This window comes from Thamnophis elegans, chromosome 7, assembly GCF_009769535.1.
Source record: "Thamnophis elegans isolate rThaEle1 chromosome 7, rThaEle1.pri, whole genome shotgun sequence".
Lineage (NCBI taxonomy): Eukaryota > Metazoa > Chordata > Lepidosauria > Squamata > Colubridae > Thamnophis > Thamnophis elegans.
The window spans coordinates 79789278-79801769 of NC_045547.1; the positions used below are offsets into that span (position 1 = coordinate 79789278).

Sequence of the window (12492 nt, forward strand, 5' to 3'; positions counted from 1 at the left end):
GACGGTGAACAGAAACCATTGAGCGACACGATGGGATCCGAGGCCTTCAGAAGTTGTGGGTGCTCCAACACTGGAGGTTTCTACCCTATTCCTATTCCTATTCCTATTTTCCCTTTTCCTTTCCATTCCATGCTATGGTATGTTATGCTATGCTATTTCATTCCTTCTCTCTATTCTATTCTATTCTATCCATTCCATTCATTCATTCCAGCCTATCTTATTCCATTCCATTTCATTTCATTCCTTCTCTATTCTATTCCATTCCATTTTCTATTTCTGTTCTATTCTATTCCATTCCATTCATTCCATTCCTTCTCTATTCTATTCTATTCTATCTATTCCATTCTCTATTTCTATTCTATTCTATTCCATTCCTTCTCTATTCTATTCATTCCATTCCTTCTCTATTCTATTCTTTCTATTCTATTCCATTCCATTCCATTCTCTATTTCTATTCTATTTTATTCTATTCTATTCCATTCATTTCCTTCTCTGTTCTATTCTATTTATTCTATTCTATTCCATTCATTCCATTCCTTCTCTATTCCATTCTCTATTTCTATTCTATTCTAGTCCATTCCTTCTCTATTCTATTCTATCTATTTATTTATTCTTTCTATTCTATTCTATTCCATTCCATTCCATTCTCATTTCTATTCTTTCTATCCATTCATTCCATTCTCTATTTCTATTTCTATTTCTATTATTTCTATTTCTATTATTTCTATTTCTATTTTTTCTATTTCTATTTCTATTTCATCCCAGCCCATCCCATCCAGTGGTGCGCTGCCAATTTTTTTTACTAAGAAGTGTCCGGGCAGGTGGGCAGAGCCTTCCACTGCTGCTACTACTGGTTCACCGAATCTGATCCGAACCTCTCCTCTCCTATTCCTGATTCTAACCTGTCCTATTTTATTCTATTCTATTCTTCATTCTATTCCACACACTCACACCCGAAGCCCTTATAAACAGAAGACCATGGACATCCCCTCAACTCTGCTGAAGATGTTACCAAGCTGGTAGCGAAATGTTCATAAGCCAACCGCAAGCTTGGAGAAGGAATCTTCACCCTCATCCCCACTCGAGTTACAGATATTCATCCCCCCCACCATTGCGAAACAAAATGCACTCGTTTTAGAGTGGGTTTTTTTTAGAGCAAGGAGCAAGGGGTTGGACTAGAAGACCTCCAAGGTCCCTTCCAACTTCCAACTGTTAGAGCTGAAGGCTCCACCTTGGACAGATAACCTCATAGCCAAAGGAACCCGATGCCGGTAGTCCTTGACTTACGCCCACCATGGAGCCCAAATTTTATCTCGCGAAGCGGAACCTTTGCTAAGTGAGTTTTGCCCATTCTATGACTTCTCTTGCCACAGTTGTTAAGGGAATCGTTGCACTTCTTAAGTTAGTAACACGCAATGGTGGGATTCAAATAATTTAACGACTGGTTCTTTGCCCTAAACGCCAGCTGGCGGGGCTGTGGCCAGGGGTATAACAGGCAGCACTCGCTCCTGCACCCTTTTGGGAGCCAAACTGGGACACGTGGGGATTCCTGGAAGGGGCGGGGCCAGCCAGCAATTTAACAATTCGAACTGGCCCAAACCGACTGAATCCCACCATTGGTAACAGGGTAATCTGGATTCCCCGTCGACTTTGATTGCCAGAAGGTCGCAAAAGCAGATCACGTGGCCCCAGGACACTGCAATCCGTCACAATATGAGTCAGTTGGGTTCATATACGTTCAAAACTTACTTGGAAAACATAAATTTGGGGCTCATTGGTGGTCGTAACTCGAGAGCGACCTAAAAAGAGGAAAGCCCCTCTGCAGAGAGATGCACGCCAGTCGCCTTAAGTCATCTTAAAATAATACGTACTCATCAAAAAATCTCTGATCTGATGTATCAGATTTCTGAGGTCCTTGTTGCTCTGGTCTACTTGCTCCTTGGTGGCGTTGGTCTTCAGTAAAATGTTGCGGCGTTCTGCTTGGCCTCGTCGGCCCGTTGTTTGGCTTCCGAAACCTACGTGAGATAAGCAGGACTGTTTTACAACTGCTAGCAAATTCCATCTCTCGTTGAAAATCAATACCGACCGAGACCTTAACAGATTCTGAAGCTCTGAGAGCAAGATTTTTAAGAATTCTCTGACAATTCTCAAACAAATGATGTTGAAGCTCTAAAACAGGGGTGTCAAACTCAACTTCACTGAGGGCTGCTTCAGGGATGTGGTTGACCTCAGGGCCCGGCTGGGCGTGGCCGACTGGGTGGGCGTGCCAGTTTGATGGCACTCACTGGGTGTGGCTGACTAGGTGGGCGTGGCCAGCTTGATGGCACTCACTGGGCATGGCTGACTGGGTGGGGGGGTGTGGCTGACTGGGTGGGCATGACTAGCTTGATGGCACTCACTGGGCGTGGCTGACTGGGTGGGTGTGGCTGACTGGGTGGGCGTGGCCAGCTTGAAGCCACTCACTGGGTGTAGCTGACTGGGTGGGCATGGCCAACTGGGTGGGCATGGCCAGCTTGATGGCACTCATGGGCATGGCTGACTGGGTGGGTGTGGCTGTCTGGGTGGGCATGGCCAGCTTGACACCACTCCCCAAACTGCTAGCATTTCGTCTTCACATTGGGTAGGCCAGGCTGAAGTGACGCAGGATGGCCCTTACATTTTCCAGGACAACCCCGTGGGCCAGTTCCAACCACATCGCGGAGTGGATGCGGCTCGTAGGCCTTGGGTTGACACCCGTGCTCTAGAAAGAGTGCAGAGAAGAGCAACCAAGAGGATTAGGGGATTGGAGGCTAAAACATACGATGAACGGTTGGTTGCAGGAACTACTGAAGAGAAGGACCAGGGAGACATGATAACAGCCTTCCAGTATTTGAGGGGCTGCCACAGAGAGGAGGGGGGGGGTCAACCTATTTTCCAAAGCACCCGAAGGCCAGACAAGGAATAATGGATGGAAACTGAACGGAGAGAGATTCAATTTAGAAATAAGGAGAAATTTCCTGACAATGAGAACAATCCACAAATGGAAAAGAAGTTGTGGGAGCTTCATCGCTGGAAGCTTTCAAGAAGAGACTGGACTGCCATATGTGTCAGAAATGGTGTAGAGTCACCTGTTTGGGGAGGGGGGTTGGACTAGATGATCCCAAGGTCCCTTCCTACTCTGTTATTCTTATACCTTAAATAATTACCATTTGGACAGCTGTTCCACCTCCGCCAGAGCGCTCAAGATGTCTCGGTCAAAATCGATGGCTTTCTGCCAGGCGGTGTGAGCCACCGTCACCAGACCTTCGCACCCGGGTCCCCACATTTCTTCACCCCATCTTCAGTTTGGCAGCTCAACCCACCACAGGGGGAATCGGCACAGGAAGACCCAGGGGAGTCCCACACATCTGTAGTGGAAAGGAAGTAAAAATAAAAGGTTTAGCGCTTTCCAAACATTGAAAAGCCAACTGCTTAAAGCACTACAATATGCCTCTACTTACCGTATTTTTCAGTGTATAAGACACACCTTTTCCCTCAAAAAGAGGGTGAAAATCTCAGTGAGTCTTATACACTGAATACAGCATTTTTTTGCCTGCAGAAACCCCGCCCCTTCATCAAAATGACTGTGCATAGCCTTTACCAGGCTCCCAGAGTGCTCCTGAGGGCTGGGGAGGGCAGAAATGAGCAAAAAACAGGCCGGTTTTTGCTCGTTTTTGCCCCTCCAGCTCCCAGGAGCACTCTACAAGCCTCCTAAAGGCTATGCATGCCCTTTTTTTTGACAAAAACGGGCCCATTTTCACAAAAAACGGGCCGTTTTTGGGAGGTCTGCAGAGTGCAAAAACTTTTTTTAAAATTTGCCTCTTCAAAATCTTGGTATGTCTTATACTCCAGTGCATCTTATACTCCGAACAATACGGTAGAATAGTTCATTTCGCAACTGTTCGACACAGCACTGAAAAAATTGGTGACCATTTTTCACCTTAATGATGGTTGCAGCCCTTCCGTGGTCACGTGATCAAAATTTAAATGCTGGCAACTGGCATGTCTTGATGACGGTTGCCGCATCCTCCAGAGCCACGGGATCAAATTTGGCAACCTTCGGGCAAGCAAGTCAAAGGGGAAACCGGATTCGCTTTACAACCGTGTAAACAGCTTTACAGCTGCAACAGTTTCCTTAACAACAGCAGCAGCAGGAAAAATTGTTAAAACGGAACAAACTGTCTCCCTTAGCGACAGAACTGTCTCGCTTAACGAGCATCTCAGTTAGCAACAGAAACCTTGAGCTCAATTCTGGTCGTTAAATTGACCTGCATGGCCTTCATTGTGGTCGTAAGTCGAGCAACTAGTTGTATTTTACTCTCAGGGCATTCACATTATATCGGAAACAGGAGAAAATAAAGAGAAAGAGAAAACAGTCGTTCCATTCCAATTCCTGACTTTCAACCAAATTAAATGAGAGGGAGCACCGTGAAGCCGTGTGTCACAAATGTTCAGTTGAAACTAGACAAAACATTGTCTTAAGTGGGGCTGTGAAAATCACCCTCCTGTTTTTCTGTTCTTTTAGTACCGTGTTTCCCCAAAAATAAGACAGGGTCTTATTTTCTTTTCAACCTCAAAATATAACCTGGCCTTATTATCAGGGGGTGGGGGTGGTGTTATTATTTTCTGGGGTGGGCGAGAAGCGAGGCACACCTCTTACCTTTCTGGCTCCGTCGTGTTCCTCACCATTGTGTCCAGGGAAGCTGCTGGTAACCCCCCCCCCTTCTCGCGAGTTCAAACTTCTTGAACTCACGAGAAAGGTGTCTTTTTAAACAGCAGCTTCCCTGGACACAATGGCGAGGAACGCGACAGAGACGGAAAGGTAAGAGGCGCGCCTCGCGGCCCAACAGCTCCACCCCAATCCCAATGGTAACGGCTGTCTGGCTGCTTCCCTTCCCCGCCGTCCCTTTAAAAGGCGAGGGGTAGCAGGGTAGGGGACGGGGAGCGAGATGCACCAACCTAGCAGTATCCTGAAGGCGCTGAGCCATGGGAACTGGGGGAGGGGCGTTGTGCCCAGCTGGAGAGGGGGTTTGCCAGGCGGCTGTTCCGCTCCCCGATCATGCGCCTCCCAGCCTCACGATGCCCTGGCACAGTTCCGCTCCGTTCCTTGCTGTCTCGTCCAGGAAAGCCCCTTGTAAAAAAAACCTCGCCAGTTGAACTTTATAAGGGGGTTCCCTGGATGAAACGTCAAGGAACACAGCGGAGCTGTCAGCCTCCAGTAGAGGCGTTGTCCCCTCTCCAACTGGGCACAACACGCTCACCGACTAGCGGTATCCCGAAGACTCCAAGCAACACGAGCGCCTTTGCCCCCCCAGTTCCCACGGCTTGGCGCCTTCGGGATACCGCTAGGTTGGTGAGTGGCGCTCTGCCTGGCCGGAGGGGGGGGGCTTATTTTCAGAATGGGCGTATATTTTTGCCCCCCTGAAAAATGTGGCATGGTCTTAGTTTCAGGACATGTCATATTTTCGGGGAAACACGGTTGGAAGTTACTAGTGCCTCAATATCCCCTCTTTTTTAAATACGAAAAATTCTCTCTCTCTCTCTCTCTTCCCCCCCTCTCTCTCTCCAAATTAGAGGATTCAGTCAGATGGTTTTTAGAGAGGATTACCATCTTCTCCTTCAATTAAAGCAAGATGGAACTTTCAGGGCAGAAATTATGAATCTTCTGCAAGTATTTAAGAGGCAAAAATCTACAGTAAGGTTTTAATCTATCCAACACCTACGGTGTACATTTTCCCCTTTGCTGGCCCATAGCCTCTTCATTTCTATTTTCTGGGCTTTTAATCCATCCTTTTTTTTTTTCAAAATTGCATTTACCTCACCATTTTTTGCATTGACGCTCACTTTTTTATTGCTCACTTTCTGCTGCTTCTCATTTTTGCTTTCTTTGAAACTTGGGTGGTTGGAAGCTCGATCTATTTTCCCCTCCCGGAGATGTACAGTGATAAAGACTACAAAAATGCAGATATAAATAAATAATCCTGGGTGGGCCCTTCTACTAATTTTTTTGTAGTTTCTGCCACGAGGTGGGTGGTCATTGGGGGGTAAGGTCTTCCCTGCTGAAATGCTGCATCTCTGGAATGTATTTTGGCACCGGAGGAGATAATCCTCGTCTGATCAGGTTTCTTGGTATAATGCTAAGGATTTGATCAACGCTCGCTGGTTCAGTTCTGCTTTTCAGTAATATTGTTTTAAATTTCTTAAAATAATTCTTGCTGTTAAAATGAGCAGAGGATCCAAAAACTCTCAGATCAATCCAGGTAGCCTTCGACTTACCACAATTGAGGCCAAGATTTATGTGGCTAAGTGAGACATCCCTTAAAGCAGGGGTGGGGGTTGAAAACTTTTAGCAACTGGTTCTCTGCCCAGTTGCTGGGTGGGCGTGGCCATGGAAAGTGTGGCCTTCTCGCATGCGCACACCGGGAACAGGCTCCAGCTGTTCCTCTGCCTCATGATGTCTGACTCCGAAGGCAGCTGATAACTGTCAGACGGCCCTGTCCCCCTCTCTGCCTCCGACACAGAGCCCTCATCGGAGCCTTCCCCAGACTCCAGGACTGGCCCATGTTCCTCCTCTACCTCCTCACTGTCCGAATCTGCCGCCAGCTCCGTACACTGGGAACAGGCTCCAGCTGTTTGTCTGCCTCACTGACGTCTGACTCCGAAGGCAGCTGATAACTGTCAGACGGCCCTGGCCCCCTCTCTGCCTCCGACACAGAGCCCTCCTCAGAGCCTTCCCCGGACTCCAGGACTGGCCCATCTTCCTCCTCTACCTCCTCACTGTCCGAATCTGCCGCCAGCTCCGTACACTGGGAACAGGCTCCAGCTGTTCCTCTGCCTCACTGACGTCTGACTCCGAAGGCAGCTGATAACTGTCAGACGGCCCTGTCCCCCTCTCTGCCTCCGACACAGAGCCCTCATTGGAGCCTTCCCAGACTCCAGGACTGGCCCATGTTCCTCCTCTACCTCCTCACTGTCCGAATCTGCCGCCAGCTCCGTACACTGGGAACAGGCTCCAGCTGTTCCTCTGCCTCACTGACGTCTGACTTCGAAGGCAGCTGATAACTGTCAGACGGCCCTGGCCCCCTCTCTGCCTCCGACACAGAGCCCTCATCGGAGCCTTCCCAGACTCCAGGACTGGCCCATGTTCCTCCTCTACCTCCTCACTGTCCGAATCTGCCGCCAGCTCCGTACATGGGAACAGGCTCCAGCTGTTCCTCTGCCTCACTGACGTCTGACTCCGAAGGCAGCTGATAACTGTCAGACGGCCCTGTCCCCTCTCTGCCTCCGACACAGAGCCCTCATAGGAGCCTTCCCCAGACTCCAGGACTGGCACATCTTCCTCCTCTACCTCCTCACTGTCCGAATCTGCCACCAGCTCCGTACACTGGGAACAGGCTCCAGCTGTTCCTCTGCCTCACTGATGTCTGACTTCGAAGGCAGCTGATAACTGTCAGACGGCCCTGGCCCCCTCTCTGCCTCCGACACAGAGCCCTCATCGGAGCCTTCCCCAGACTCCAGGACTGGCCCATGTTCCTCCTCTACCTCCTCACTGTCCGAATCTGCCGCCAGCTCCGTACACTGGGAACAGGCTCCAGCTGTTCCTCTGCCTCACTGACGTCTGACTTCGAAGGCAGCTGATAACTGTCAGACGGCCCTGGCCCCTCTCTGCCTCCGACACAGAGCCCTCATCAGAGCCTTCCCCAGACTCCAGGACTGGCCATCTTCCTCCCCAACCGCTTCACTATCCGACTCTACAGCCAACTACTGGCCGCCGGCGGGCCACAACACCTTCGCAAACTCTTCGCCTTCATCCAAGCTCAGCTACGGCCTTCGCGAGGTGCCTACCTTCTCCGACACTTCCGCCAAATCCAGGTTGCAGCTTGCCCGCCAGTTCGTCCAAGAGACGGGACTGCTCTTCCTGTGTAGCCTGGAAGGTGGCCGCCGTCGTTGATCAGACTCTCCACTTCCAGGCGCATTTCGGCGGACTGTTCAATGAGGCTGCCGGGAAGCAAAACTGATGCGTTGGCTCTTTTTTCCGCATCCAGCGACATCTGGAAATATTTGGTGATGCTATCCAAGGCACCTATCAGAAGGGAAACTGGTTGAGCATCCATGTCTGATCTGGCCTTACGACATTAATACAGGTAAACCTCGACTTATGACCCCAAGGGAGCCCCAAATTTCTGTCGCTAAGCGAGACAGTTATTAGAGTGAGTTTTGCCCCATGTTACGATGTTTCCGTTCTGACCTGGGTATCACCAAATCACAAAGCGGACTCCTTGTCCTGACAAAACACCTTTTTATCACGCTGATGTGAATTCCTCTCATTCACATCCAGCAAAGTCCCAGCAAATCGTCTTTCAAGGCTGAATTTACAACCACAGACCTTATCAGGCTTGGAGAGCTGCCAGGCCGATATCTTCCAAACGTAATGCTGTACAAGAAAATACTTGGCAAGGAGTCTCTGAGGGTCATGAACAAATTTCACACTAATTAAGCGAACGATTGTCTCCTGCAAACTCCATTCCCCATTTGCTTCTCTTTATTCCTTATGGGAGGGGCCATTCACCATCAACCCATGCCTTTACCCGAGTGGGCTCTTGTTCCTTAGCTGTTCCCTTCTCCTGGCACCTCTGCGCATGCACATATCGGGAACAGGCTCCAGCTGTTCTTCTGCCCCACTGATCTCCAACTCAGAAGGCAGTGATAACTGTCGGATAGCCCTGCCCCCTCACTGCCTCCGACATAGAGGCCTCATCAGAGCCTTCCCCAGACTCCAAGACTGGCCCATGTGTCAGGCCTGCAATTATATTCCTTTTAGAATTTTGACCTGCCACACTTTCTCTAATTCATTATGCTGTTTCATTAGTATAGTTGATGGGAGGAGGGAATAGAAAGGAGTAGGATTGTGGAATGTGTTGTTGTCATTCTTTCCTAGAAGACCAAGGTCATCTTTTGTCTTTGCACCTTTGCACCTGACCGGAAGCAGCTGGATGTAGATGCCAGCGTGGAAGAAGATTGGACCATGTGATGGATTGTGAGTGTGGGGACAAGATCATGAACTTTTAACTGGGTGGGATTCTGATGTAATTTCCAGAATTGGGATTACACAGATGTGCTAAGATGTCTGATTTATTAAATTGGAACTTTAAGGATCGTTTTGCCTTGGACTCTGATTTAATTCTACATGATACTTGGAATGCTGACACCATGTTCCTCCCCAACCTCCTCACTCTCAGAGTCTGCCACCAGCTCCGCCGGATGCTGGCGGGCCACAACAATTTCTTGCCCCATGTTGTGAAGTGAATCACTATAGTTTTAAGCAAGTAACGCAGTTATTAAGGGAATCAATGGCTTTGTCATCCACGTGGCTTGTCAGAAGGTCGCAAAACAGGATCGTGCGACCCTGAGACACGGCAACCATCATAAATGCAGATAGTTCTCAACTTATGACCACAACGGAGACCAAAATATATGTCGCTTGGTGAGACATTTGTGAAGTGAGTCTTGCCCCATTTTACGACCTTTCTTGCCATCACTGTCACGTGAGTCACTGCAGTGGATCACTGAGTAATCCGGTTGTTAAGTGAGTCTGGCTTCCCCACGGACTTTGAAGGTCACAAAGCGGGATCAGGTTACTCCGAGATACCGCCACCGTCATAAACAGGAATCGGTTGTCAAACATCCGAATTTTGAACACGTGGGGATGTCACAACAGCCGTAAGTGTGAAACATGGTCGTAAGTAACTTTTTTCAGTGCCGTTGTAACTTCGAACCGGTCACTAAGCGAAGGAATTACTTAACGTTTGCAATAGCTGTCTTATGAAATTAAATGCAGGAGCAATGAAGCATGGCCAATGAAGCCCACTTAAGCTTGCCCCACCGAAATCCACATGATTTTTTTTATTATTTAAAATATTTTCCCCGCAGATCCTCCCTAAAACCTTTCATCTGGGTCGATTCTGTTCAACGTTCATGAAATGTATTTGTTTGAGGTTCCCTCCCACAGTTTCCTTCCTTATGAAAAGCCAGATGTTTACCCCCCTCTCCCCCCGCCAAACTTCCTTGAGCTCTAACTGTACTAACCTCGGACGTCCGAGATTTTTATGAACTCCAGCTGTTCCCCAAGTTCTTTCACAGCGTTGTGTAAGCTCTTGGCGTCTGCCTCCAACGCCGTCAGCTCAGCCTCCACGGCGCTGCTTTCGTTTGCCACCGTAGAGATCTTTTCCTCCACTTCAATGATCTTTTGGGCCACATCTGCTTTCAGCTTCTGCGGAACCAAGAAAACGTCCATTATTGCCAGAGCAAAAGCGGAGTTAGCGCAGATGGCTAAATGCGTGACCCGACAAAAGATGCGAACGTCATAAGCGCGCCAAAAACACCGCGGCGCTATAACCGCGATGTCAAAAGTGCACCGACAACAGCGCGCCGACAGAAGCACGATTTAATTTAAGGTAAGTTTACGGTTAGGTTTAGGGTTAGGTTTAGGGTTACGTTACAGCGCGCTTCTGTCGCGCGCTTTTGGGCTAATTCGTCGCTCATTCATCACGCGGTTTTTGTCTCCGCGCTTTAGACACCGCAGTTTAGTCAGGCAGCTTTTGTTGTGCGCGCATTTGTGGTGGAACCAGCTAAATGGACTCCCTTTGATCCAAGCAGAGGTGGTATTTCTACCGGTTCGTACTGGTTCGCCCGAAGCGGTTGGGGAAAGTGCGGGTGGCCCCGCCCACCTGCACAGCTCTGCGGCGTCCCATTTAGACACCTTTTTTTCTGCCAATAGCTCATGCGCGGAATGCCGTGTGCGCGCATGGGCTGATGCGTGTAAGAGAAGTGAGCGCACGCATGTGCATGCTCACAATTTGCAACCGGTAGAAAAGGTAAGTGAACACCACCCTGGATCCAAGGTGGGGGGGAATGCACAATTACAATTGTTGTCCTTGACTCACAACAGTCCATTTCGTGACTGTTTCGAAGTTACAACGGTGACGAAAAAATGTGACATATGACCATTTTTCACTGTAGATGGGTTTATTTCAGGGTTGGTTTTTTTTGTTAACACAAAGTGGGGGGGGGGGAAGCTTGGGAAAACAGCACACTTCTAGGGATTAACCATCTGCATTCCAAACAGCTTCTGTATGTACTTGAAGATTATTGCCAATACGTATGTTACATTGGCTTGTGGGCCCGTCCCTAATTTGTTCATGCCCCGTATAAAAACTGTCTGTGTTAAGAACCTTTTTCGCAGGCTGCAAACAAGCCTATTTTGTGAAGGGAAAGTTGCACAATAGAGTCTTTTAAAGTCGCCAGAAAGTCTGAAAAAGACGCAATCCAGAAATATTAGAGAAATGGCTGGGTAGCAAATTTACTTCCAAGTAAATTTTGGCCATGATTTGACCAATCTTGCCATTTTGCTCTTCTAGTTGAAAAGGGGAACAAGAACGAAAACAAGAAACAGAATAGAACAGAATAAAGAAGAGAGAGAATAGTGAGTAGAGTAGAGTAGAATAAAGAAGAGAAGAATAGTGAATAGAGTAGAGTAGAGCAGAGTAGAAGAGATGAATAGAGTAGAGTAGAATTAGAAAGAAGAGTGAAAGAGTAGAGTAGAATTAGAAGAGAAGAGTGAATAGAGAGTAGAATTAGAAGAGAGAATGAAAAGATAGAGTAGAAGAAAGAAGATGAGTAGAGTAGAATTAAAGAGTGAATAGAGTAGAGTAGAATTAGAAGAAGAGAAGAGTGAATAGAGTAGAGTAGAAATAGAAGAGAGAGTGAATAGAGTAAAGTAGAATTAGAAGAGAAAATGAAAAGAGTAAGTAGAATTAGAAGAGAAGAAGAGTGAATAGAGAGCAGAGTAGAAGAAGAAATGAATAGAGTAGAGTAGAATTAGAAGAGAAGAGTGAATAGTAGATAGAGCGAGAGTAGAAGAGAAGTGGATAGAGTAAGTAGAACAGAGTAGAAGAGAAGAATGAATAGAGTAGAGTAGAAGAAGAGAAGAGAAGAGTGTGAATAGAGTAGAGTAGGCAGAGTAAAGAGAGAGTGAATAGAGTAGAGTAGAATTAGAAGAGAAGAGAAGCGTGAATAGAGTAGAGTAGAGTAGAAGAGAAGAGTGAATAGAGTAGAGTAGAGCAAGTAGAAGGAAAGAATAGAGTAGAGTAGAATTAGAAGAGAAGAGAGAGTGAATAGAGTAGATAAGCATAGAGAGAAGGGGATAGAGAGGAGAACAGAGTAGAAGAGAAGAATGAATAGAGTAAGTAGAATTAGAAGAGAAGAGAAGAGTGAATAGAGTAGAGTAGAGCAGAGTAGAAGAGAGAAGTGAATAGATAGAGTAGAATTAGAAGAGAAGAGAAGCGTGAATAGAGTAGAGTAGAGTAGAAGAGAAGAGTGAATAGAGTAGAGTAGAATTAGAAGAGAAGAGAAGAGTGAATAGATAGAGTAGAACAGAGTAGAAGAGAAGATGATATAGAGTAGAATTAGAAGAGA

At 47.5% G+C, this 12492-nt stretch overlaps 1 protein-coding gene across 1 annotated transcript in view; it reads right to left on the reverse strand.

Moving 5' to 3' along the window:
* LOC116511721 (laminin subunit beta-1-like) overlaps positions 1 to 10312 on the reverse strand; it is a 12572-nt gene extending 2260 nt beyond the window's left edge. The window contains 8 exon segments of the mRNA XM_032221888.1: positions 1872 to 2015; positions 3186 to 3300; positions 3303 to 3374; positions 3377 to 3386; positions 7864 to 7891; positions 7893 to 7964; positions 7966 to 8101; positions 10105 to 10312. Coding sequence (XP_032077779.1) covers positions 1872 to 2015; positions 3186 to 3300; positions 3303 to 3374; positions 3377 to 3386; positions 7864 to 7891; positions 7893 to 7964; positions 7966 to 8101; positions 10105 to 10312 — 785 coding nt within the window.
* Between the last annotated feature and the right edge of the window lie 2180 nt (positions 10313 to 12492).